Raw genomic sequence first — 27,035 nt, 5'->3', positions numbered from 1 at the left:
TGTGGGAATTAGTTCTCACCTACATTTGGATCCCAGGGAACAATCTCAAGTCTTCAGGTTTGGCTGTAAATTGATAGCTCAACATTACTTCTTTAAAGGCCTTATTTCAGCTAGGTGTGTACGCCTTTAATCTCAAAACTGGGGAGGCAGAGGCAGGTGGATCAGTGTGTTCACAGCCCATGAGACTGACTCAACAACACCAAACCTAAACCAAAAGGCTGTATCTCCAAATCCAGTCACATTCTGAGGTGGGGTCTCACAATCGTATTAGAGAAGACAAAGTTTCTCACCTCATTACACACACACAGACACACACACACACACACACACACACACTGACATCACGGTACTGTCCCATTCCACTTTTGTCTTGATCTGCCTCTTTGGCCATTCTTCCAATGAAAGGATGTTGGCCTTTTCTCCTCTCCATCAGCAGGACATGAAGAACTGTGGTGTGAAGGTGAAGTGCTGATGAAATCTTAACCAAGACACGTGGGAGCTGGCCTCCCTTCTCACTAGCTTGCTTGTACCCTGTGAGCCCTGATCATGAATTCTGCATGTACAGTCTTACTGATAGTGGGAGGGGAAAAGTTTGAGACAGAATCTGTGTAGTCCTGGCTGTCCTGGTACTACTCACTACAGACCAAGCTGGCCTCAAATTTCATAGTCCTCCTCCCTGTGTCTCCGTGCCACCATGAGCAACCTAGTGTGCAAACTTTTGATTGGTAGTTTTATCCTCCCTAGCTTGCGTTCCTTGCCATCCCACTTGCAGACCTTTCATCTCTGTTCCAGCCAACAGCATGGTAGCTATTTCTCCAAGGCTGTAGGATTCAGGACCACACATACCATGGCCTTAGCTCAGAATCCCAGGGCTTTGCATTGTCGGTTACCCTTTAAGGCTTGTGCTAAGTTCCACAGGATTATTACCCATTTCAGGTGCCTCTAGTAATAGAGTCTACTACAGGGCCTGGCCCTTAATCGATGCCTGAACTTATACTGCCCTTCCCTATTCTGGACCTTAACTCAAACCTTGGGAGCCTTTTATGCCATCATCAGTGTGTAGCTCAGAGAATTCCTAAGGATGACGCATTCTGCTTCCAGAAACTATAAAAGTCACCACAAGTGATGCTTCCTTCCTCAAACTGGCAGGTGCAAGAATTAGATCCTCTAATTCCCTGTGACTTTGTAGATGCACCCCGGTGAGTTAGGCCATACCATCTGAAAAATGTCAATCATACGGCAAACCCTGGAGTTTTTTGGATACCCTCCATCTCTTCCTTTCCCAAATCCCCTTTCACCATAGCCTTGGAGGCTAGCAGGAACTCTTGGTCTCAACTTACAAGTGTACTGAGTCAGGAATCACCAAATAAGGCCTTTTACAACAACTTACCTTCCCATAAAACGGGGTAGTCTACGACTTCTAATATGCTACATTGAGTGCCCCCCCCCCCCAGACAGTCTCACAATGTAGTCCTGGCTGGCCTGGAACTTGCTATGTAGACTTGTGTTGAACTTAAGGAGACCCCCCTGTTTCTGCCCCAAGGGTGCTAGGACTAACAACCAAGGGTGGTGGTATACAGTGGGGTCACGTGGTAGTTTTGGTTTTTATTGGGTTTGGTTTTTCGAGACAGGGTTTCACTGTGTTCCCCTGGCTGTCCTGGAACTCACTTTGTAGATCAGGCTGACCTCAAACTCAGAAATCCGCCTGCCTCTGCCTCCCAAGTGCTGGGATTAAAGGCGTGCGCCACTACGCCCAGCGGTTTTTGTTGTTTTGATTAACCTTTACACTGATTTCCACAGTGACCCTAAGTGTTGTACTTAAACAAAGAGAAAATCCCTGACCATCCACCCCTGTTGGTATGGCTAACATAACATAGTACATGGAGTCACTTCAGGCATTCAAATTTTATGAGACAAGTACACTGATTCTTTAGGAGGCCAGAATACAGATCATATCCATGGAGGTGGAGTTACTGTGAAGAGCAAAATTGTTCTTAACTACTAAGCTATCTCCCCAGACCTTCAAATCTTAATGGTCATCTATGTGAAATCAATGCATGCAAAATATTATTTAAAAAATTATTGAAACTATCTATGTTCCTGAAGTTCTTAAGCATTTTTGTAAGGAAGAGTAAGTTGCCCCAGTTTATTCAAATGGCATCTTCCCAGCAAGTCATTAAGACTGCCTGGGAAACTGACCTGCAGGCATGCCTGCCTTGGACCCAGAGCTCTAGACCACTGATGGTTGGCAGGGAACTGTAAGTCAGACCTGAAGTGACCTTCTGCTGAAGAGCTTTAGCAATACAACGGTACTATTTAAAACTGCTTGTAGACTTGTGTTGAACTTAAGGAGACCCTCCTGTTTCTGCCCCAAGGGTGCTAGGACTAACAACCAAGGGTGGTGGTACACAGTGGGGTCACGTGGTAGTTTTGGTTTTTATTGGGTTTGGTTTTTCGAGACAGGGTTTCTCTGTGTTCCCCTGGCTGTCCTGGAACTCACTTTGTAGATCAGGCTGACCTCAAACTCAAACTTTCCTTCTGAAAATTGTAATTTTTTTTCGGTCTTCGAGACAGGAAAATTATAATTATTAATAATGAGACTGATTTTCTCATTGTAAGTTGTTTATTGTAAGATAATTTACAAACATCCTGCTGTCTTTGTAACTCAGTGGACCAAGTTTCTTCTGACAAAGACAGCAATCAGTTAAAATCAGCCTGCGCATTTTTCTTCTTTACCTAAAAAACAGTATAGAAGAACAGGAGTCAAATAGGATGTCTTATGGAAAAATATCCCATTGTTAAGTAGGGCACAGAGAAGTGCAGTATACAGAGGATGCAGGTGGTTCTCCAGTTCTGCTCTGGGACTTGTGAGGGCAAACGAGTTTCATAATACTGTCCCTTCCCATTCCCACTCACAAGGAAATATCTCCAGAGGCTTCAGACACCAGCAGAGTGGAGAGAGGACTCTCCTGTGAGCCAGACATCAGGAGTCAGGACCATGGGCCTGAGAACCATGAGCCCACACTTAACTCTCTACAGTGAGTCAAGGCCTCTATGCCTAAATGTATTTCCTTATACCCACACCCTCTAGAACACCAAGGCTCACGAGCAGCACCCACATTGAACTCTCTGCCTATTATCTGGTACTGCCCAAACACACCCACAAGTTGGCGGCACTATAAATCAGCCTGCCCAGCTAGCCTGTCTTAGGGAAGCAACTTTATTAATGCAAACTAGTAATGCTAACTAGGAACTGCTAACTTTGGTAATCCCTGGCTACATTTCTGTGCTGAGGACTTAGGGAAAGAGTGTGTGAACTTTACCTCTCGTCTGAGGATGCAACTTGATTTTCATTAATTCCTGGTTATTACATTAGGAAAAACAAGAGCACAAAACAAGCAGGTTAGGAAGCAATCCACACTAGTTAACTACAGGCCAGGCTGTGCATGTTACCCTAAACATACAATGCAAATAGCTACAATCTTTAACAACCACTCAATATAAAATGCCATAGACTGCAATGTAGTTAGAAACAATAAAAATGTTCATACAAATAGGCAAGACAACATGTAATAATTTTATATCTTTAAAAAAAATAACATACAGTTGAAAAGATTAAGCTGACAATATAAATATGATTTATCATTCTTTTAACACTAAAAGCCAGTGTTTGTATTAAAATCTGAACAAAAAATTCCTTATAGGTTACAGAGCATGCAAACCCATTAATAAAAGTGAACCAGTGTTGAGACTGCAAATAAGGACTTACATTATCTAGAAAGTGAAAATAAATTTCCAGGAAGATTACTTTTTCTAAAGTCTCAGTATAATGTCTCAACCCCCCCCCCTTCTTATTTTGCTAATGTAAGGGAAGTTTCTCACATCCCTAAGCAAGAAAAAAGGCCTAGTCCTAAGCTACAGAATTTAGATCCTCACAGTTTATACCCAGTATCTCCCATTTTAGAAGCAAAGAAAGAACTCAGTGTTCTCTGGTTATCATACTACTCTCAGATTCTGAGAAGTCAGCTCTTTACCTCAAACCACGTCACACTTAACATTCAAAGATATGCCAGCTTGACATTTGGCCATAAGTCATAATGACTTAATCCTAGTATTAGTCTCATGTCACAGGAGACAAAGCCCCAGGAACTAGACAGAGTACCTAACCATGTTTATAACCCCAACATCAAGGCGGCTGTGATGCTAACAGGGTAGTGGTGGCCAGGCTGGGAGATGGGCAGTCCTATGTTCAGAAAGCAAGAGTTTAGGACCAGGATGCTCACCCAGGATAACAAGGCTCTAACTTTTATCAGTGTCAATCCGTTTTACACTCTGCCCCCTCCAAGGCTTAAGGACAGAGACCAATACAAAGTCAACTCCTGATAAAATAGTGTAAGTGCTAAGACAAAGTGAAGCCAGATGCTAAGATACCTCACTTCAGTTAGGTTTTGGGGGGAAGAAAAGATTCCTCTAGCCCAATCAAGGAAGATGAAGAACTGTCAGGTGAAGAATGAACAGAGCAATCAATCAGAGAAGAACGGAAGCCTGGGCAAAACCCTACACCTCTTAGAAATGAGAAACACCATGATGTGTTTAAAGGTAGCCGAGGTCCAGGCAAGTAACTACAATATTATACGAGAAAGATTGCTGATGGCCAGAAAGTACAGGATCACATACAACAAAGTAGAGTATTTTGCAGGCTGCTTCTGTAAAAAGCCAGCAAGGAAGCATTTTAGGCCTTGGGGCTATACACTTTTTATAACCCTTTACAATATGACCTTGGCCCACAGTTTCTCAGTACTCTCCGTAACTCTGCACTGTCAGAGATAGTAAATTCTCTGAAAACAAACACTACATCTTTGGCCAGGCCAGCCTTGATGTCAGCTACTGAGGAGATAGAGAGGGAAGCTTGAGCCTTTGAGTTTGGGAATAGCTTAGGTAACACAGCAAACCCTTTTACATTTAGAAAATGGGAAGAAAAAGCAAAGATTAAAGGGGGATCTAGAAGATAAAACTCAGAGAACTTTGAGTTTGGGAATAGCTTAGGGTAACACAGCAAACCCTTTTACATTTAGAAAATGGGAGGAAAAAAGGAAAGATTAAAGGGGGAATCTAGAAGATAAACCTCAGAGACTCCAGTCAGGAGGAGAAAGCCTTAGCAAGCCAAAGGCATTTACTACATTTCCTCTGTCATTACAACCTTGTGCCTGGTAGACTGCACATGGTTGATGGCCACTAATCTTTCAACAATCCAGAAATTTTCTGGAGGAAAACAGTATGCTATTTTATGGTACCAATGAAGAATAGTAACTTAAAAATTTCATCATTCACTAATTAAGAGAATTATATAGAATCGAACCTAAAACTAGTTTTGTAACTCAGAAAGTTTGGCTTATAATAAATACTACTGAGTTCCAAAAACAGACTTTCCAAATTGATACTGAATTATTCACAACTTTCTTCCCAATTCTTTAGGAAAGTCAACAGGATACAAAGGTATCTCTCAAGATGGGAAATTAGACTTTAGCATTTCAGATCAAACAATAAGAATTAAGCAGAGATGCCCTTTCCATTGGGATTTGATGGAAGGACACAAGATGCTGCAGCCAGTCTTCTTGGTTGTAATAGAACAGAAACACTCAAGCAACCAGAGACTCACTGACCCTCATGCAGAGAAAACAAAACCTTCTGTAGGCACCAGCTACATTACTCACAGAGCAGCAGCCCCAGAGATGATTTCAATCAACTCCTTGGTGATGACAGCCTGGCGGGTGCGGTTGAAAGTCAAGGTCAATTTGTCAATCATATCAGCTGCAAACAAAAGGGATAGATAACAAAATAAAGGTTCGAAAACAGCAATTTCTACTTAATTAAAGTAATTAAGAGTTGAATTCTGCTGCAATTTGGATCCCCAAACGGCCTCTCGGGTAGGTAAGACTTTTATCTAGTTATTTTCCACTAACTACTTTCATGGTGCTTGCAAATCCTCTACCTATCAAGTAAGATGGACACCTCAACAAAACAAAATATATTCTTTTAACATTTTTGGCACTACTCTGAGCAAAGCTCACACACACAGGCACAGTCTCTCACACAGTGTCTCACACAGTCTCTCTCTCTCTCTCTCTCTCTCTCTCTCTCTCTCTCTCTCTCTCTCTCTCTCTCTCTCTCATGTGCAGTTATCCTCTAAGTGCTCCTGTCTCTATGGCCTGGGCTTACAAGCGTTCTTGCTGGCGTTGTCCATGGCAGTCATCCTGGCACTCTGCTCACTGGTGGTGGACTCCTTCAGGGAGTAGTAGATGAGGTTGGCCAGATTGTATTCCTGGTAATTCTGCAGCACATCAGCATCAATGTCATCATAGATGCTCATGGTCTCTGTGAAAACAAGCCGAGAGTTTCCTTGAGGAATGTAGATGAAGACCTAGTCATTAGAAATGGCTTATGAATAAACATTTCTGTCAGTTATACAAATCATCTGAGGTAAATGAACCTGTTCTAATAACCATTCTATTTCCATAGTATATTATCAGCAAAATATGTGTCAACAGGCTTTTTACCGCAGAGACAACTTTAAAATAAGCACTAAATGTCAAAGTTACGGGGTTGGGAAGTTAGCTCAGTAAGGAGTGTTGCCTAGCCAGTACAAGGCCCTTGGTTCAATTCTCAACTATAGGGGTAGGGTGTAGGGGCTTAGGTTTCACGGTTATAAAGCCCTCTGAATAGCAGCTAGCCAAGCGTTTGTCACATATACATCATTCAGTAATATTTTTAACTAAAAAAAAAAAAAAAAAATCAAAGACTGAATCTATTAGTGTTATACAAATCCACTAAATGATTAGTTATTAAAAGAAATATGAATGTCAGTCTGATAGACATGAGGACTGAGACTGACATAAGTTTTGGATTTAATATAGACATTTGCCAGATATTTCAAATTCATTCACAACTTCTGAAATAGTACTATGCAGCACCAATCTCAGGTGGTATTAACTCCTATTTTATGTATTATTGAAAAACATCACGACCCCCAAATACCCGAAAACCAAAACCTCACTGTGATGGTTTGTAAATACTTAGGCCAGGGAGTGGTACCAGAGGTGTGGCCTTGTTGGAGTAGCAATGTCTCGGTGGGCATGGGCTTTAATGCCCTACTCCTAGCTGCCTGAAAGTGAGTATTCTGCTAGCAGCCTTCAGATGAAAATGTAGAACTCTCAGCTCCTCCCTCCTGCACCATGCCTGCCTGGATGCTACCATTCTTCTGTCTTGATGATAATGGACTGATAATGGATGTTGTCCTTATAGGAATTGTCTTGGTCCTGATGTCTATTCACAGCAGTAAAACCCAAACTAAGACAGAAGCTGGTGTCAGGGACTGAGGTATTGCTGTGATAGGCCTAACTATGCTTTTGTTTGGAAGAATGTGGATTTTGAGACTGGACTTGGAAAGCAGTGGAATGTTTTACAAGGGGCTTAATGAGCCATCGTAGTAGGAAGACTTTGTTGCTGAGAGATCTGAGCTGTGCAGACCTGACCTAAGAGGTTTCCAGTGGAGAATTTCAATAGGACTAGAGACCGCTTTTTTGTGGTCTTTTGAGTAAGAATATAGCTACTTTTTGCCCATGTCAGAAGAGTCTGTCTGAGGTTAGGGTGAAGAGACTCAGATTAATTGCATTGACAAAGGAAGTCTCAGAAACACCCATCTTAGACTTTGTTCTCTGGTTAAGTCTCATGAAGAAGAGCAATTCAAACAAGTGTAGCAAACTGAAAAGGGAAAAATATAAAATATATGGTTCAAGTATTAAAGGGGTACCAGGAAGTGAAATGGAGCTGAATCCTGTATTCAATGAGATAACGAATTAAGGGAGTGGGACTTTGGGGAACAACCCTACCCAGATGAGTTTAGATCCAGGCATAGTAGTGCAGACCTTTAATCCCAGGAGACAAAGCCAAGCAGATCTCTGAGTTCTAGGCCAGCCTGGGACAGCAAGTTCTAGGTGAAGAAAAGCTTAAATCCAGGCATGGTGATATACACCTTTAATCCCAGGAGACAGGTGTCCTGCCTGGGATTTCTACAAAGCAAGATCCAGGACAGCCAAGCTTAGGCAGTGAAGGAATTGGAAAACAGACAACTGGTGAGAATGTAATAGAACAAGGGGGCTATGTTCCAGCCCCAGCAAGCAGAACTCAGCAGGTTCAGTCATGTGGCTCTGGCTTTAGAGGCAAGAGGAGAAAGAGATTACTAGGACAATTGATGCTGGTTAGCTGAAGCTAAGAAACTAGTTGTGATTAAGAAGAAAGCAGCATCACTGAGGTGAAATCTTCTGGGAAGTGTTTTCTGGGAGCACAAAGAAGCTGTTCCAGAGATACCTAAGGCCGTACCTCCTGCAGCAGCTGGACTTAATGTGTAAGAGTCGCCCATGTGGTACTGGTTTTGAAAGCATGAAGGAGTCATGTAGAGCAGCTGAGGCTTGGCACTGTGAGAGGCTGTCTTAATCAGGGTTTCTATTCCTGCACAACCACCATGACCAAGAAGCAGTTGGGAAGGAAAGGGTTTATTCAGCTTACACTTCCATACTGCTGTTCATCACCAAGGAAGTTAGGACTGGAACTCAAGCAGGTCAGGAAGCAGGAGCTGATGCAGAGGCCATGGAGGGATGTTCTTTACTGGTTTGCTTGCTCAGCCTGCTCTCTTATAGAACCCAAGACTACCAGCCCAGAGATGGTCCCACTCACAAGGGGCCTTTCCCCCTCGATCACTAATTGAGAAAATGCCTTACAATTGGATCTCATGGAGGCATTTCTTCAACTGAAGCTCCTTTCTCTGTGATAACTCCAGCTGTGTCAAGTTGACACAAAACTAGCCAGTACAGAGGCCATGGAAGGCCACTGGTGAAGGTACAGCTTCAGTTGCAGGGTATTTGGGGGATTTGAAGCTTGGCACTATGAAAAGAGCCTATTGGTGAAGCCTAGTTGCAGCAGAAGACCCCAGTGTATTGGAGATGCCAGTACCATGAGATGATCACCAAGAGCAGCAGCAGCAGTGGAGTGGATCAACCTGAACTTAGAGTGCTACAGAGGGCAGAGCTGCAGAAGTAACTCCAGCCCTTCCTCACACTGCTTTGGAGACCCCAAGATGTTTGAGATGCCAGAGCCATGGGCTATTTGCTGAGAAAAGCTGCTAAAAGGGAGTGGAACTCCTCCCAGGAGAAATAAGTTTGTTGCAGTCAACAAAGATGAAAAAGGAGTTGAAGATCTGAAGACTGCTTTGACATCAGACCTGGAGATGAGAGTTTGCCAAGCTGGTTTCCTGTCTTGATTTGGGGATTACAGTTAAGTGAGACCTTTAACTTTGACCTTTTAGTATTGTTGGAGACTGCTATAGACTATGGGGACTCTGGAAGTTGGATTAAATGTATTTTTTATTATGCTATGTTTAGGTATGGCCCCCGTAGACTGTTATGTTTGAACAAGCTTATGGAGCCTAGGGAGTGGCACTACTAGGAGGTGTGGCCTTGTTGAGTAGGTGTATCACCGTGGATGTGGGCTTTAATACCCTAGTCCTAGCTGCCTGGAAGTAGCAGCACTCAGGTGAAGGACTGTATATTTGGAGACCAGTCTGGGCTAAAACAACAAGTACCCATGTCTAAGGGGGTAGGTTGGGGTGTGTGTGCAATTATACACAACCTCCCAAAGTAAACAAAAGTGAAACTCCACAGATGAAATGTAACACACAAGAGGAAGATACTTCTACAGTATGTTGTTACTGAGCAAAGTTGACTGTCCAATAATAAGTTGATAGAGTTCAGTGGGCCATAAAAATTAGTTCTTGTGAGCATTTTAAATCTCCATCTTCAACATCTGATTGCACAGCAGTCGTTTGCAAACATCATCAAGCCAATTTTTAGCAAGGCATTTCAGTCACTGAAAACAGGAGCATGCTTAATGACATTGACTCCACTTCAGACATTGACAATAACAGAGCAACCCAATAAGCACTGGCTTTCCTCAATGTCCTGAGGACTCCTGACACCACACCTGCTGTGTTAAAGTGGCTTACCAGCAGTCGCAATGGTATCCAGAGAGAAGATGGGCTTCTCTTCTGTCTTGTAGGAGATAACAGACCTGAAATGACAGATGCACATGTGAATAGCAAAGGAATTTCTAAACTAAGCAGAGATTCATATCAAAGAGCTTGGAATTCTACATGTTCTTACTTGAACTGATTAAAAATGATAGAGCCTTTATCAAATTCATATCCAGAATTTAACAACTCAAGGGCAATGGCTGATGCATCTCCAAAAGTAGGGGGCTTCCGTCCCACATCTTTGAATGACACCAAGAACTGATCAGCGTGAGTCCTGGAGATTACATAAGTAGGTTAATGAGATATTGTGCTGTAAGGAAATAGCAAAAGGAAAAAGTTATCATAGGTTTTTTTAGGGATGTTGGTGGTGGGTTGCCTTGACTTAAGTTGTTCTACATATGACTATTCCTTTAAAGTCACCTGCAAAAACCTAAGAACTACAAGTCAGGCTGTCTTAGATTCCTTCTGTTCAACCTTAATGGACTAACGTTCCTTTCTAGTATTTCTAGGCTGTGACAACCCTGAGGATCCCTTCTTTAGCTTAATGGCAATAGCTCTGGTAATCTTCATTGTATTCCACTCCATTGTATTAAAGAAGTGTACACACATGTACACACACAATGTAAGCAGCAACACACAGTGTATATATATATATATACACACACACACGTCAATGTATCATGAAAACCTTTTCTCTATCCAAGCCTTCCATTCACTCATGTTTCCACTCTTCAGAACATGGAACACTTGTCTCACTTACCTATAAAGTATGCCCTTGATTTTTTCACCAACTCCAACAATCATAACTTCTTTCCCAGCTGCTGTGAGGGCAGCCACTTCATTCTTCATCTGTTTAGCCACTGAGGAATGGATAGCACCACAAAGCCCTCTATCTGAGGACACACCAATAATGAGGTGCTTCTTCTTGTCCTCGGGTCCCTTAATATCAGCCTTCTCATACAGAGCTAGAAAACAAAATGAGAAGAGTATTGAAATAAAGTTTATAGTAAGTGAAGTGGTGGTGACAGTCTCTAATTTCAAAGGGAATGAGCTAATTTCCACTCTGCATCTCATAGGTGGCTCCTGATGAGCATAACCCGGGGCATTTGTGTATTTATTCTAGTACCACCAGGAAGATCACCACCAAGGTGCCTAACGATCAATTGGTGGCCAGTTTTTTTGTTTTGTTTTTTAAATACTGACTAAAATGCTTAGATACAACCAAAAGGAGAATAGAATACAAAAGCACCTGCTTTGCTAAACATCAGATTTCTATACAATATAAATTCCCAGCACATAGCTAAAAAAATAAGCAAGTGTTGACTGAGCCACTCATGTAATCTGTACATCACTGAGCTCCTGTGTTATAAAATTGTTGATATTCAAGTTATGGGTGTGAATTTATTTTTGGCATTACTTTATCAACTTCCCTGGTCTGGTTTTCTAAGAGGTAGAGGCAAAGAAGGAAATTAAGGCGGATTAAAGATACCTGGATCTTACAAAGTGAATTACCTGTGACAGAAAACAAGAAGTTGGGGCTGAAGAGCCATCAGAGCCAAGGGTGGCTTGCAGTAGCTGATGCTGCCAAGACTCCACATCTTCACAGCCACTACCTGCACTCACCTGGAAACCGTTTCTGTTTTCACAACAGAGCAGGGGTCCCATACTTTTATGCCTATGCGTCCCCTCCCCAAGCTGAAAGAACAGGAAACTACAAAGTCTCCAGAGTATGGAGAACAAGACAGCTCTTAGATTTTATTACTACACAGCGTAAACTCCTGCCCCAGTTCTGAGATATTTAAATGACTGTCCATTTACTGTCTGGTACTGTCTGTCAGGAGGACTCTTCAGCTTAAACACTATAGAAGCTGCCAGGAGTTTCTGTCCTCACTGCTCCATTACATAAACCTGTCAGGTCTCTTAGGCAATTTCGCCCACAGTAAATGAAGAGTTTTGTGGTTAGAGACATGGAGGAAGGATTCCTTATTAGCAAGAAAGGTAACCAATTAAGTGACTCCCCTTTTCAGACAAATAAGCTAGAGATTTGAAAAGAACTACTTTCTTTCTGTATATTAACTTAGTTTCAATTTCTGACTGAGCAAACTAGGAAATAAGTACACATGCTACTGTATAGACAGATTGTGGTAGCTTTAATTTGGAAAGTGAAATTTCAGTTGAAGTGAATCTGAATCTGTTGGTAACCCTTGTGTTTGTTTGTATTCATGTGCCTGTGTGTATGTGTGTCTGTGGACATGTGAGGGTGGCCTCGGAAACCAGAACGGGGTAATGGGTCTTCTGGAAAAGCAAGAGTTCTTGCCACCTCTCCAGTCTCTCCATCTTTTTTACTCTCATTCCCTTCTATGTTTAGCAAGTGTTTATTGTCCTAGGTGCTGGGCCTGCAGGAAAGACGTTTCTATTCTAGCACAGTCATTCAAATAATAAAACAAACAAGGACACAATGGGTCAAGTTATAATTGTTGGGTTAAAAAGAACCCTGCCCCCACGGGAATGGGGAGGAGATGGCCCAGTTGGTAAGTGCTTGCCCCACAGCCATGAGGACTTAAGCTTAAGGAATGTACCCATGGAAACAGCAGAAATGTTGGTGCATGTCTGTACTCCAGTGCTGGGATGCAGACAAATGGCTGGATCCCTCTACCCAACCCTGGGCTCACTGGCTAGTCAGACTAGTCAAAACTGTGAGTTCCAGCTTCAGTGAAAGAGCCGGACTCAAGAAACAAGGTAGAGGGGCTGGTGAGATGGCTCAGTGAGTAAGAGCACCCGACTGCTCTTCCGAAGGTCCAGAGTTCAAATCCCAGCAACCACATGGTGGCTCACAACCATCCACAACGAGATCTGGCGCCCTCTTTTGGAGTGTCTGAAGACAGCTACAGTGTACTTACATATGATAAATAAATCTTTAAAAAAAAAAAAAAAAGAAACAAGGTAGAGATGCGGCTGAGGAAGACATCTGCGGTCCTCCTCTGGCTTCTACACACACAAAGTATCCACACAGTTATCCACATCTCCGACTCAATGGTAGAGTAGTGACAAGAGTCTGGAAGACAGTACACAGACCCTGTTTGTACAGCCCAAGATACTACTATAAAATCTTGGCCCAGCATTCATGACAGTGCCTCAGTTCATAAATCAATAGCTAGTCACAAGAAGAAACATGGACCCTGAGCAATCTCATAGCAGTTAGACACAAGGTCATCAAACAGCCTGTAATTGGATCTTCTTGTGTCTGTCTTGTGACTGTCAGAATGCCCTTTATACTTAAATGACCTTGAGATTGGAGAAGGATGGTTCTTGCCAAATCAAAAACTGAAGCACAGGCTGGAAAGATGGCTCAATAGTAAAGAGCACCCATTGCTCTGACACAGGACTCCCCCCCCCCCCCCCCAGTATTATTTAGTTTTCTTACATAACTCCACCTTGGCTCTTACCTCTGAAATATGCCACCTACCTCAAAAACATTTCTTCAAAATCCACACTAGAAAAGCCACTGTTCTACTGCCCTCATGGGCAGCCCACTCCAGTCTTGAGACAGTGTGCTTTGCTAAATAAACTGTTGTCTATATTTTCTGTCTCTTCATTAAATTCTTTTCTTCAAGATGAAAAAACTGAGAACCCTATCATGACATGAGGAATAAAGTATAGGAAGTGACATGGAAAGGTACTGGGGTGGGAGTGAAAGACGGCTTGAGAGGCCTGCATAAAGCAAACTAAGAAAGGATCAGCAGCAATGTGGGCAGGGAGGCGACAGGAACAGAACTGCAGAGAGGCTTGAGGGCCACTGGCCACTACACTAACTGTAATGAGAGTTGCAGGGACAGAATGAAGTCGTTCACAGGTAATCACTGCAGCCTGGGGTGAGAGAACACTATAGAAGAAGAGCAGAAGCAAGGTACCAGATAGAAGGCTGTGAAGGGCTGAGCAATGGGCACCCTGCTAACCTGCTGTGATCTCCTTCCCATTCAAATCTGCTATCACGCACTTTCCATAGAAAGTTAAGGATTCTTTGAGGGGCCCAGGGGACACATCTTAATCAAGTGTAGGACAGCATGATACTGCAAGAATTTGGATAATGTGATTGCAGTTAAGATGGGATGTTTCCTACCTCTTTAATTTTGCTTATCTCTAAGACAAATAATCAAATCAATACAAAATCATCTAAACACAAAATTTTCTCTGCAGGAAAAGCAATCAGGAACAGATTATATACATCTGAGTCCTTGACTGGTGTGCTTTCCCTCCTCTCACTGTCCTCACCCTGCTATCATAATGCAGCACCCACGGTTATGAACAGGATGACTGCCAGTCTGTCAGTGTAATAACTCAGGAAAGGTTCTGGGCTATTTCAAGTTAACAGTCATAGACAATGCTAGTACACAGGCTTTGTAGCAAAACATAGAGGGCTCTTGTTCATGCATGTGACCATGTCCCCAGACTCTGGCGTGCAGAAATGACATGTGCATATAAATTCACATGCACGAGAGCGTGAGTACATGGAGAGTGCACAGGCAGGCTTGCCACTATGCCAGGGATCCTAGGTGGCCTCTGTGGATACAAAAGGAACTAACCAACTTGAGGAAAGGTTTATTTTACACTTCCAAGCAACAGTTCATCACCTGGACGGGGAGGGGGTGTTATAGGCTCTGCCTAAGTAACCTAGCAACAGCCATGTAACTTCTGAGAATCTGCTCTCTCTCCATCTCGTCTATTCTATTCTATTCTCTCTCCCTTGCCTCACCTTTCCCTCCTCACCAATATTATGCCTGTCTCATGGTTTGGTTCCTCAGAGGGATGCCTCTGTATGAGCCGGCCCAGGTGCCTCCCTCCCACCACACCAACATTGCTGTCCATCATTTTATAAAACACAATACAGGGAGCCATGGCAGGGACCTGGAGGCAAGAACTAAAACAGAAGCCATGGAGGGTCATTGCTTACAGGCTGTCTCTGCTCACTTTATCTACAGCTCAGGTCTGCCTGCACAGGGCTGGCCCAGCCTACTTAGCAGTCAGGAAGATCACACACACACACACACACACACGCCCACAGGCCAGCGAACGCTCCCTAACTCACCCAAAGAACCTGTTCCATACACTCGAGCAGGCTTCAGCTCCCGCTCAGCCCGGGCGTACTTTGCAGCTGCCACCATCTTCATAGATTTGGTAATTTTCTGGATGTTTTTGATGGACTTCAGTCTCCTGGTAACTAAAATATTGAAGTGTCATGTCAGACAAAGGAGGCATCAGTACTACAACATCATCATCTATGAATTCAGAGGTTCTACTCAAGTGCCAAACATCATCATCATCTATGAGTTATTAGTATGCCAAGCAGACTAATTACACCTAGCCTTCGACAGCAAGCAGCTAGCTCTTATCTAATCTAAATGCACAAACTAGTCAGTAGCCATCAAGAAGCAAGACTTGCTACTTAGGACATGGCATGATCATTACATACATGTATGATATTGAATTGGACAACAATGGCCTTACCTACTTCATACCAATATTTTTAGTTGTTTTAATACAAACACACTGAAATCACTAGTTACATTATTGTGCAGACAATACAGACCAACATTCTTTTTTTTTTTTTTTTTTTTGGTTTTTCAAGACAGGGTTTCTCTGTGTAGCCTTGGCTGTCCTGGCACTCACTTTGTAGACCAGGCTGGCCTCGAACTCAGAAATCCGCCTGCCTCTGCCTCCCAAGTGCTGGGATTAAAGGCGTGCGCCACCACACCCAGCTCATATGGTCTTTCAAGAAAAAAAAAAAAAAACCAAAAAAAAACAAAAAAACCCAATATACATAATCTAAACTAATTTGTCAACTCTTAAAAAGACACTAACATAGCATATACACATATGTATATAATATTAATTATATATATATAATATATATATACATATGTGTGTGTGTATGCTGTTATTTTGCATGAGTGCACGTGTGGGCCAGTACCACAGTGTGGATATGGAGATCAAAGGACAACTTACAGGAGTTGGCTCTTTCCAATGAGGTCCCTCCTTAAGCTTTGTGGCTAGAACCTTTCTCTGCTACACTATATTGCCTGCCCAACTAGCATACTTTAAATAGAAATAAAATTCTTTCTATTGGTCAAACTTTAGTTTGTCTTAATTTGCATATACAGAGACACAACATACTTACTATCTTTCAGAGTTGCCATGGTTCGAACTTGGATCCTGAGGATAAAGAATTAAAAAACACTTAAGTTCTTTTGTTCTACAGTAGCTTTGCTACACAAGCATCATTAGTTAATGCTTACTTTAATACACTACATAGGCACATTATCACATAAAGGACTGGACTCAGTGTCTGTGAATAGAAATGTTTGCACATTCGCGCTCTAGCATGAACAGCAAACCCTGAAGCGCTGACCCACGACAGCTTTCCCCAACATTAACTAGATTTCTACTTCCACACCTCTGCTTACTTTACTTCCAAGGCAGTAAATAAAGTCTTTCCCCTTTGTTAGGCTGTCTAATTACACTTAAAATTCAGGGCTGATATTCAACCCCACTCCTATGATGCAATTAAAAAGTATACTCAAGCCAAGCCAGACAAAGTAGCCCATGCCTTTGATCCCAGCACTGAGAGGCAGACACAGGTGGATCTCTGTGAGTTCAAGATCAGCCAGGTCTATAGAGTGAGTTCAGGGACAGCCAGAGCTATATAGTGAGATCCTGTCTTCAAAACACGACAAAACCAACAACAAAAATTCCACTCAACACTTTCACACTGGAGTGACCCCAAGTATTTATTTTAACTTGGAGACCAGAGGACAATTTTTTCATATCAATAAACATTTCCTAAAGTTTTACATTTGGGGCTGGTGAACAAATGTCTTTCAAACATTATTTCAGACAAGATTCACAAAAACTCGATTTGCAGAAACTGTAATCAAATATTTGCCATCGTTAAAATTAGAGTGCTGATACAGAAAAGAAAGAATGATTAGTCTTTAAGGAAATGTCCCATAAACTGAGATCTCCATCCTAGGAGGAAAGCCAGCATGTTATTAACCATTACTTCTAACCGAGCATGGGAGTGCACGACTTTAATCCCAGCACTCAGGAGGCGGACAGAGGCAGGTAGATATACCTGAGTTGGGGACCAGCCTGTTCTACAAAGCAAGTTCCAGGACAGTCAGGTTACACAGAGAAACCTTGTCTTGAAAAACCAAAAAGAAAACCAAACAAAACATTTTAATCTTTGGATTAATACATGCTACTAATATCAGGAGTCAAAGCTATGCTAAAAATCAACTTCTCTGTGCAGAGAGGATCCAAGAAGGGCATTTTCAGAATACGCTTCTGAGGGACAAAGTCTTGTTAGGGAGCAGTAAAATAAAGTCATGGAAAGTGAGGGCCACAGGCTGTGTTGGAATACTAAATGCTTAATATCTTAAATAATTTTTCTTATAGATGGCCTAGGAGTTTTACATACACATACACACACAGCATGAAAACAATGGGAGTCACTTGGAGCAAAGGAGGTGATGGGCAGTGAGTAACGATGACAAAGACCCATCAAATGCTACCCAGAATCCACTTCTAGTACACTACCTAAACCCATTTCTAGAACCCAGGAAGTTTTAGAATAGGCTCCAGGCCTTCAGCGTTCCAACAGCTATAGCTGGAGTGCTCCTGTCATGTTTCTCTGTCCAAGTGGACGCTTTAGACCACTCTCAAGAAAGCCTTCTTGTTTCCATTAACGTTTTTCCCTTCTTTTAAATTAGGTTTTAGGAAAAATATGATAGCTTCTACCATTATAGGAGTGGGCAGAGAACCACAATGCAAAGCTATACATTACATGGACTCCACCCTAACCTACACATCTGGTAGAATTTGTTCCAAACTTGACTTTTTGGAGCTTGTATTAATTATACACATTAACAGGTTTCATTATGACATTTATATACATACATGTATGTAATGAATTTTCATCACCACAAATCCCATCATCCTCTCGTTGCTCTCTTCCACTTCCTCTTCCCAATCAATCGTCCTTCTACTCCATGTCTTTTTTTCCTATCCCCGGCCCTGGTCCCTTTTCTGGTGAACCAATGCGTTTAATTAGGGCTCCTTACCGGAGTAGGAATCAGGGGCTATTTAGAGGAGCAAGAGCAACTTACCAGTGCCTGCACCACTGAAAAAAATGACTCTTCCTCCCTCAGCAACCCTTGACAGCCAGAGCCTCAGGAAGGGGCGGGCCCGAGAGCTCCTCCCACCTAGCAACTGTTAACTGCCAATGAAGTCTCACCCAGACTCCTCCCTCCTCCGTGATGATTGCCTAAGTGCTCAATGTCTGCAGGTCATCACAACTGTGCACAAAAGGGTGCCACAGCCATGCAATGCCAGAAGGCTGAGTTCTACAACACTCCGAGACCTGATGGTTCTTACACATTTTCTATCTTTTGGGGATGATCCCTGAGCTTTGGAGGGAGTGATACAGATACCCCATTTAGACCTGAGCATCCTACAGTCATGTCTTCTGAGCACCCTCACGAGCTGTATGAATCTCTGCTAAAGGCTGACGGCACTCATCTGTAGGCATAAATATAAGTATTTAGGAGGCAGTTTGGTAGGAACAGCACACCCATTTAGCAAGGCAATAGTAGCAGCTGTCCAACTAAAGCTTATTCCCAGGTTTACAGTACCAGAGGTGAATCCCCTGCCATACAATAATAAAAAACAATCCGTAAGTAGATGGTTAAGGAAATTGGATTTCAGATGGATTTCAGATGGCAGTCCACAGCAGGCAATGAGGATGGGATGAACTCTGGCATGTGGTGTAGGCAAAGCACATAGGAGACTACCCAAGAACACATACTTAGAGAAAGAACCAGGAAGGAGCTCTATGTAAGGATTTACGTGGACTCTGGAAGAAAAAGGTAAGCTCTCAGGAGGAACTGATTTTTGAGTAAAACACAGTTAGAAAGACTAGGGGGCTAACTGGAAATGTCTAGTGCAAACAAGAGCAGTTCTGAGAGTTTAGGTACAAATTAGAAAACCAGAGAGAGAGAGTAATTGATTCAAAAAACGAAAACCAACTAAAGCAAAGCACATCCAATAACAGTAGGTAAAGTAGAGGAAAGCTTTCCAATTTTACAAAGTATTAACCTAGCACTGGAACTACATAAATGCACAAATAAAAACACAGACACTAACACCTCTCATGAACTCAGGCACAAAAATATTTTTAAAATTCTGCCCCATGACCAGGTGGGGAGTCTTTCAGCTGTGTGATGCTTGTTTATTACTTAAAAACAATGTGGGCCTATCAATCACACTAACCGGCCAAAGAGGAAACCCCATCAATGCAGGGTCATCAAACACAACCTAACACTACTTCACAACAAAGCCTCGGAAAACCAGGGAGCAAACTTCCTTAAGCAGAACCTATAACTTTTTTTTTTTAGATTTATTTATTTATTATATGTAAGTACACTGTAGTTGTCTTCAGACACTCCAGAAGAGGGAGTCAGATATTGTTAGGGATGGTTGTGAGCCACCATGTGGTTGCTGGGATTTGAACTCAGGACCTTCAGAAGAGCAGTCGGGTGCTCTTACCTGCTGAGCCATCTCACCAGCCCCCAAAACGTATAACTTTATGGTGAGAAACTATAAGCTTTCCCCCCAAATCTGGGAACAACCTAAGAAGCACTTCCAAGCCTAAGTCACAGCTAAGGCAGCAAGTTAAAAAAAAAAAGAACGGAAAAGAAAAACTCCATAGATGGCACAACTGTCTATTTAGAAATTCCAGAAGAATCTGGAGTGGAAAAACAAACCTTTGTCGTCAGAGAGATGGTTGGGGGTGGGGGGAAGAGAAATTGCTATGTAAGAATAAGGACCTGACCCATGAGGCTGCTACCCTACACAAAGAACTACGGGCCACTGAGTAACCTGGGAGCCCCAGAGGCAGCCCCAAGGAAGAACACATCAACTGGTTATTCAGTGCCAAAAGGTCTGCCCCGAAAACACAACACACAAGTAACAGTAGATAAGCTCAACAAGCTCTTTTTAAGACTGTGTGTATATACTGTAGGGTAAAAGGGTCAGGGGAAGAACACCAGGCCTTGACTTGACTCCAGGCCTAAGACCAGGGCCTCTAAGAAACAGTATCCCACCAAGCCTCACCAGGAAAGCTCCACCCCTCCCCACCCCCAAGAAGCCTATATAAAGCCTACCTTCTATTTAGTTGTTGCTCCTTGCCAGAGCAGAGGTAGCCTCACTCCTGGGTTTTGCCCTTCCAGTAAATCTCTTGTGTGAGTTTTGTTGTGCAGTGTGACTTTTTAAAAAATATCATTTTACACTTTTTATTAGTTCTTTGTGAACTTCGCATCATATACCCCAAGTCCACTCATTTCCCCCTTGCCTCTTACCTTCCTTCCAACCCCCCAGTCAGAAATGGAAGCTGTAATGCGTAACACACGGTGTGATACATTACAGTAAACCCTTTTGTTTGTTCTTTGCTTTCAAATGAGCATTGCAATGACTTATGGTCTAGTATGAGGCCCCGGGCTTCTGCTGTTCTTGTCAATACTAGAACCTCACTGGGACTCCTCTTGGATTTCCAGTTGTTCTGTGTCAAAGAGACCCCAGAAGGTCGCTGATGGGTAGATGTTGGGGCGGACCACCTGAAAGCCATGCATGTAGGCCTGAGAGGTATCAGAGATGGTCAGTCCATCATGCTCTCATGCCCTTGGGACTGGCTCACCACAACCCCTGCAACCAGGGCCAGCTCTCCCACTCTCATAATCTGATGCGGGATCAGAGGAGGGTGCTTCTCCCCCGTCTGCACCACCTCCCAGCAGACAAGAAGCAACCCCCAAATCCATGACTAGCTCTAATATTCAACCTAGGCAAGGTATAGGGCCTGTTCTCCTGTGCTGTAGCAGATTGGGGGGGGGGCAGGGCCAGCTCACCCACCATAGGTAGCAAGGGGCAAGGGTGGGGGACATGTCACTATGGCAGACAAGAGGCAGGGCTGGCTCTCTTACTCTCATGACCCCAGGCCAGGTCTCCGGCCTGTAGGTGGTGAGGGGTGAGGAGGGTATCGTTTATCCATGCCACTCAGGGAGATGAGTGGTAGGACCCCTCTCTCATGCTCTCATCCTCGGGAGGCCAAGGCCAACTGTTAATCAAGCAGGCTGATCCAGACTTTGACCTTGCTGCCACTAAGAAGGAGATTACCTAGGGTAGAGCCTTCTGACCTTGATGGCTCTATTTGCTCTTCTCCAAGACTCTGCTTCCTCCTGAAAGGTCCTTGAGCAGTTCCGGAGACCCTACTGGCTGGCTCCAGGCACCAAGAATGGGGCTGGCGGAGGATGGGCCTACCCTCTTTATAAGCATGAACTCTCAGTAAACTTCAGGGGCCTTAAACATAGCCTCCATTATTTCTCTCGTCGTTCTCTCCCATACAGCTCCTGCCTCCCACTCAGGAACCCAGTTAGTGTGGCAACAGGCGGCTTTCAGCCAACCAGAAACCCTCAGTACTGCAGCTAGCTATGGGCAGTGTCAGCTCTCCCTCCTTGCCCAGGTGAGGGTGGGGTCAGTTCTGTACAGCCCTCAGCCAACAACATGTCTCCAGTGGCAGCCCAGACCAGGGACATCCACCTGGTCTTTGGTGATAACAGATACCTGCTAGTGCAAGGACTAGCAGGGTCCATGTCAGCACAGGCCAGAACCCCATCATGGTCCCAGGTGGCCTCACCAGCTATTCTCATCAGGCCATTCCTAATTACCTTCAGTCTCCAATTCTGCCTCTCTTCACTGTACCTACATCCTTTTGTTTCTATTTCTGCTCCATTTCTCTCCCTCTTACTTGCTCATCTTAGTGGCTCCTGGGTCTCTTCAGTGTTTGGGTCTTGTCAGGAGTGATCTCAGGAATTCTCTGCTCTGCCTGTGCACTATGTGCCATGCAGGAGACATCTTGAGCATGGTCTGCCCCCGCCAGGCTGGTGTTCATCTCAGGCTAGCTCTCTTTCCAGGCCCCATGGCCCTAGCCTGGTGGTCCTTTCCAGCTCACTCTTCTACTGGTCCACCCAAGTGTCCATCTGTCTAGGAGCCCTTCTAGTCCAGCTTGCTTCCCATCCTCAGAGCCTGTCCAGGCTTGCCTGGCAACAGACTAATTTGTCTCATTGTCTCAGGCTAGCTCTATGTCCAGGCCCTCTGCCACCTGACTAGTGGTGGGCTCAGGCTTGCTTTTCTTCAGAGAACGTTAGGCTACAAATCATTCAGATGTCCATAGGGCAGAACACTGAGTGTAGACATAGCCTCTCTCTTCTCAGCCACCTACAGACGCACATGTGACACAGGAGCCACACCTGCAACGCCTCTAGGGGCAGGCAGTGCAACTTTTGTGTATTCCTTGGCTTTCGATTGCCAGGATACATCTTGGAGCAAAGCTGTAGCACTTTCACTGGGGAAACCTCCTCCAGCAGGAGACAAGCTGTTACACCTGTACTGGGAAAAGCTTCCCCAGTAGGGGTGTGTGTGTGTGTGTGTGTGTGTGAGAGAGACACTTCTGTGGGGAAGCCTTTCCCTTCAGCTCTGCAACACTTACATATACAAATACATATATGCATTCAGCAACAACAACAAAAGTGAGGATTTGAGTTCGAATCCCTAATACCTACATAACAGATCAGGCAGGGGGAGTGTTAACAGGAGGATCATTGGGGCTTGGTGGCCACCAGCCCAGCTCCAGGTTCTGTGCAAGAACCTGTTTTAAGGCAACCAGGATGCCTGTTGTCCTCCTCCAACATAGAGTTAGTACACACCATACACACACACGAAATAGTCACTTTAGCGAGGTAGCAGCTAGGAGGTTAATGTACATAAAAGCTAATTGCTTTTATATATACCCTCAGCAACCACGGGGTTTAGTTTTAAGACCCTTTTTTGGATACTAAACCCTTGGTGTTCAAGTCCCATATATGAAATGGAATAATATGCTCAATCTTCAGTTGTAAAGTCACAAGAAAGGATGGACAATCATCCCAGTGCAAACAGTTCCATTATGAAGTTAAGAAGACAATTAAGAAGTTAAGAAATACATTTTACGTATATTTTTCAATAGAAAAGCACCCAAAATGGAAGTAGGTAGGCATATAAGGCCTGCAATGAAGGAAGCCAAAATATTGAGGAATGAAATTAAATTTTTAAATAAATGAAGACTGCACAAATGAAGACTTCGCAGCTAAATGAAGATTCACAGCTATGGAAACAACACTGCCAAAACCCAATGCTCTTCAACTTGATATATGACTCAAAACAAGCCCAACCACAAGCTGCTGTGGCCGGGAATAAACTATGTTAACATTTCTATGGGAATGCACATGGTCTACAGTCATGAGCAAGAATGAAGAACAGAGGAGCGGAAGCTCTGTCCGGAGACTGTAACATTACAGGAGTTAAGGCCGGTGAGTGGACAAGGAGCGGGGCACTCAGACTGCCACACACACAGACATTTGTCTAAACAATGAGCCCGGACCAAAGCTTCTGGAAGGCAAACACCACAGTAGAAAAAAAAAAAAAAAGAGGATGGATTTTATAAAATTAAAATCTTTGCAAAACATCTCTCTTGATAATAGACATACATAAAATATAAACCTGGTCAAAATTCTTTTAAAATTTTTGGTTAGCTGTATGAGAGTTTTGCCTTAAGTTGTCAGCGTATCATGTCTGTGCAGCCCTTGCAGAGGTTAACGGAGGACATCAGAGCCTCTGGGACTGCAGTTACACACAGCTGTGAGCCATCGGGAAATTGAACCCGAGTCCTCGGGAAGAGCAGGTAGGTAGTGCTCTTAGCCCCGAGCCATCTCTCCAGCCTCTAAACTTCTTAAAAAGCAAAACAAAACCAAAAACACTCTTGTATACAAGCCATGTGAGATGACAAGACACAGTGTCAATGTCAAGAGGAGAACATGGTATCAAGCGGGGAGCGGGGCAGGGGAATGGCTCTGAGTGGTGGGCACGGATATGAACTCTCCATACTTTATGTTCAACATCATACAAATCTAAAACTACACTGGAAATGAGTTTTTCCTCTTAATTATCATTTTCAAATGCAGATTAGAGAATGATGTATGCTTTGTATCTCAGTATTGCTGTTAGGCATTTAAAAATCTAAGAATAACATAATATAGTTTATAACCAAAACAGTTGTTTTAAAAAGTCCGTCTCTTGGCTTATAAATTGGGGTGTGCAACACTGGGGTACAGCCTTTGCCCGTCATGTTCAAACCCTGAGGTGAGTCTCTAGCACCAGAAAAAATTAAAAGCTAAACAACCAACCAACCAAACAAAACAAAATCAAACTTTTGATTTGCATAGGCATAGAGAAAGAAAAATAAGGAGAAATAGAGTGTATAGGAAATACTAGGTTTGGTTGTAAAAATATAGAAAAGATCAAAGATGGAATATGTGACAAACTATTTCAGCATACCAGCTATTGGACACAGTGACCATTCTATTAATCCCTTCTAGAAATGGCACAACAAAGGCAACACCATTTGCGCTTTGTTTCTTTTTTCTATTTTTTCCTTTCCTTAATGCTCCCCATGTAGCTAGAAAGCCTGGTTCTAGGCACATGCTTCGCTTGAACTGACACAGGCTCCCATGGAGCGTTATGCAGCCGGTTCTGAGTGGCAGGCACACCCGCCCTCTAACTCTCCGTGCAGTTATGGTCCTCCTTCCTCTAGCTCAAGACAACGGTCTACACCACAGCTCTATCACTGAATGGCCATGAGGTACCCGACTGCTTACAAATGTTAAAAATATTATGGGGGAAATAAAAATATGGAGTACTGAGTCAAAGGCCAACTTCTGGGGGTTGGCTCTCTCCTTCAATTGCATGTCCAGGGAGCTAGAGCCAGACTCAGGATGGCAAGAGTGAACCTCTCGGGCCATCTCTCGAGCCTTTAGGGATAATTTACTTTAATGAACTCCACTCTGAGAAGCTACTGCACCACGTCCCGACTCATCCTCTGGAGGCTGGTACAGAAACCTGCCAGTACCCACCATGCTGATGGAGAAGCAAGTGGACTGTGAGTATCAGCATCTTCTTTGATCGTACAGTGTTATCTGAAGACTTCAAGTCAGTAGAGGAAGGAGTTAGACTTGATGCCTATGAACTAATCAGCAGTCTGGAAGGAATGCTGGGAGTGTGTGATGCTACATAGTGTAGAATTAAGGGAAAACACCCAACTAGCTAACTAGCTAACACCTAACCTGCTAATACCTAGCTAACTCTCAAGAAAAACATTGGAAGCTTATCAAATTCTGACAGTGGCCTCACTGTCACTTGACACTGACACTTGACAAAAGAATAGTCTTTTCACACATTGTATACACAAACACAGGAGAGAGCTTATGTTTGCTGAGGACCACTGGATGCCAACCGGTGCAGGGCAGGCACTCCACAAATATCTACTGGCTGAAGGAGACACAAGTGAGAACGCAACTGTTATTGACCTCATATAAGTAACTCAAGCTGACTTCCAAGGTTAATCTAACATCTGAACACACACACACAGATTCTCTGGAACTTCTTTTGCAGACCAAGCTGGCCCAGAACTCAGACATCCACCTGCCTCTGCCTCCTGAGTGCTGGGATCAAAGGCGTACACCACCAACATTCTTCCAATACATAGTTCATATCGTATTTAATTGCCTCACTACTTTGGAGTCTTAGCATATTGCTACAAATTCTTTGCTTAATGAAAGAACTATTTCAACTAGTTCTTGGAAGTTCTCTAAACTAGGTTACAAAACCCTAGTTCAGTGCTGGAGCACCTTAATAATCCTCTGTACCATAAAAACAAGGAACCACTAAAACACTGTCCACAGTTAATAATCTCTTTAGCACCAGTTCTTCTAGCAGTCTAGCTTCAAAGTAGTTCATGTTATTATACAACGTCACCCATAAGTCACATTTTACCTGACCTTCCCTGGGCATTCTAATATACAACTATTTTATTTTGCACAGAGGATTAGTATTTAAAGTCGTCCAACCTTATGGTATCCCTTTATCAAATGGAGGCTAACAAATGTAACTGTATTAAGGCCTCCTCCTCCTACCGAGGGACCTTGGGACAGTTTTATGACCTTGCAGAGATTGTACTTCAACATGAGGGCATGATGACAATGGCAATGTCTTTCTCTTCCTCATCGGCAGATTCTTTTAAACCCCTTTAGCACCAAGGCGACCAGCAGGTTCAGGCGGGGGCTGATTTTGAGTTCCTTCGTTTCTCCAGTACCCAGCAAAGAGCCGGATGGCTACACAGTGAACGCCTGACCAAAGAGCTCAAGCAAGCCATCACACCTTAACGGGTCACGCTGCTCCCCCGTGCAGTGTTTCACAGGGCGTCAAAGCCAAAAGTTACAACCAAACGTTCCCCGGTCGACCCTTCACCTTCAGGGTCTTTCTAAAGACTTTGCAAGCTGTGCTCCCGGGTACGGAGCGGAAGTACGGAGTTGAGCGAAACCCAGATGGCTCCAAAGCTCAACCCGACTCCAGTCCCGGTCCCGAGGTCCCGGATGGCCGTTCCAGTCTCAGGGGATCAGCCCGTGACCTTGTTCTCTTTGACCCCTGCCCGGGGTCTGGCACGCTACCTTCCAGCTCTGCAGACATCCCCGCGGCCCGAGCGGCCGGGAGTGCAAGAGCTGGGGCCTTCTTCCGCCAGGGGTGAGCATGCAGCTCCATCCCTCCTGCCTCGCAGCAAGCCCGAGCCCCCGCATCCCTCCCGATGTGGTCCTACCATTGCGGCTGTACGGCGCAGGCCGACAGCCCGACAATGCTCGCCCGCGAGAACATGGTGGAGCCTTGAAGGTCGGGCAGACGGGGCTCACTGCGCGTGCGCGGGAGTTCAGGCGCCCGGGCCCGCTCCGCCTGCGTCCTCGGTCTCGCTAAATCTCGT

At 43.8% G+C, this 27,035-nt stretch overlaps 1 protein-coding gene and 1 non-coding gene across 4 annotated transcripts; both read right to left on the bottom strand.

The window, feature by feature from the left end:
• Window positions 1–2,604: 2,604 nt before the first annotated feature.
• LOC110284456 (ATP synthase F(1) complex subunit gamma, mitochondrial) lies at window positions 2,605–27,030 on the bottom strand. Of its 3 annotated transcripts, XM_021150176.3 has the most exons (10): window positions 26,877–27,030; window positions 16,260–16,294; window positions 15,171–15,302; window positions 10,845–11,049; window positions 10,215–10,358; window positions 10,058–10,122; window positions 6,220–6,375; window positions 5,715–5,811; window positions 3,324–3,360; window positions 2,605–2,736 (listed from the first exon to the last, which is right to left on the bottom strand). In XM_021150176.3, the coding sequence occupies exons 1-9, from the start codon at window positions 26,930–26,932 to the stop codon at window positions 3,354–3,356; spliced, it is 897 nt and encodes a 298-aa protein (XP_021005835.1). In that variant the 5' UTR covers window positions 26,933–27,030; the 3' UTR covers window positions 2,605–2,736; window positions 3,324–3,353. The 3 variants fall into 3 exon arrangements, with proteins under 3 accessions (XP_021005835.1, XP_029328168.1, XP_085691329.1); XM_029472308.2 differs by lacking the exon at window positions 3,324–3,360; XM_085835203.1 differs by lacking the exons at window positions 2,605–2,736; window positions 3,324–3,360 and having other exon boundaries at window positions 5,710–5,811.
• On the bottom strand, window positions 22,331–22,462 carry LOC115030494 (small nucleolar RNA SNORA17). The gene has a single exon (XR_003836088.1). It is a non-coding gene; the product is annotated as a small nucleolar RNA SNORA17 (small nucleolar RNA).
• Window positions 27,031–27,035: the final 5 nt, after the last annotated feature.

Source organism: Mus caroli, unplaced genomic scaffold (assembly GCF_978045245.1).
Source record: "Mus caroli unplaced genomic scaffold, Mus_caroli_1 scaffold_2, whole genome shotgun sequence".
Taxonomy (NCBI): domain Eukaryota; kingdom Metazoa; phylum Chordata; class Mammalia; order Rodentia; family Muridae; genus Mus; species Mus caroli.
Note: the sequence above shows the minus strand (reverse complement) of the source record. Positions and strands in the feature narration are given on the sequence as shown.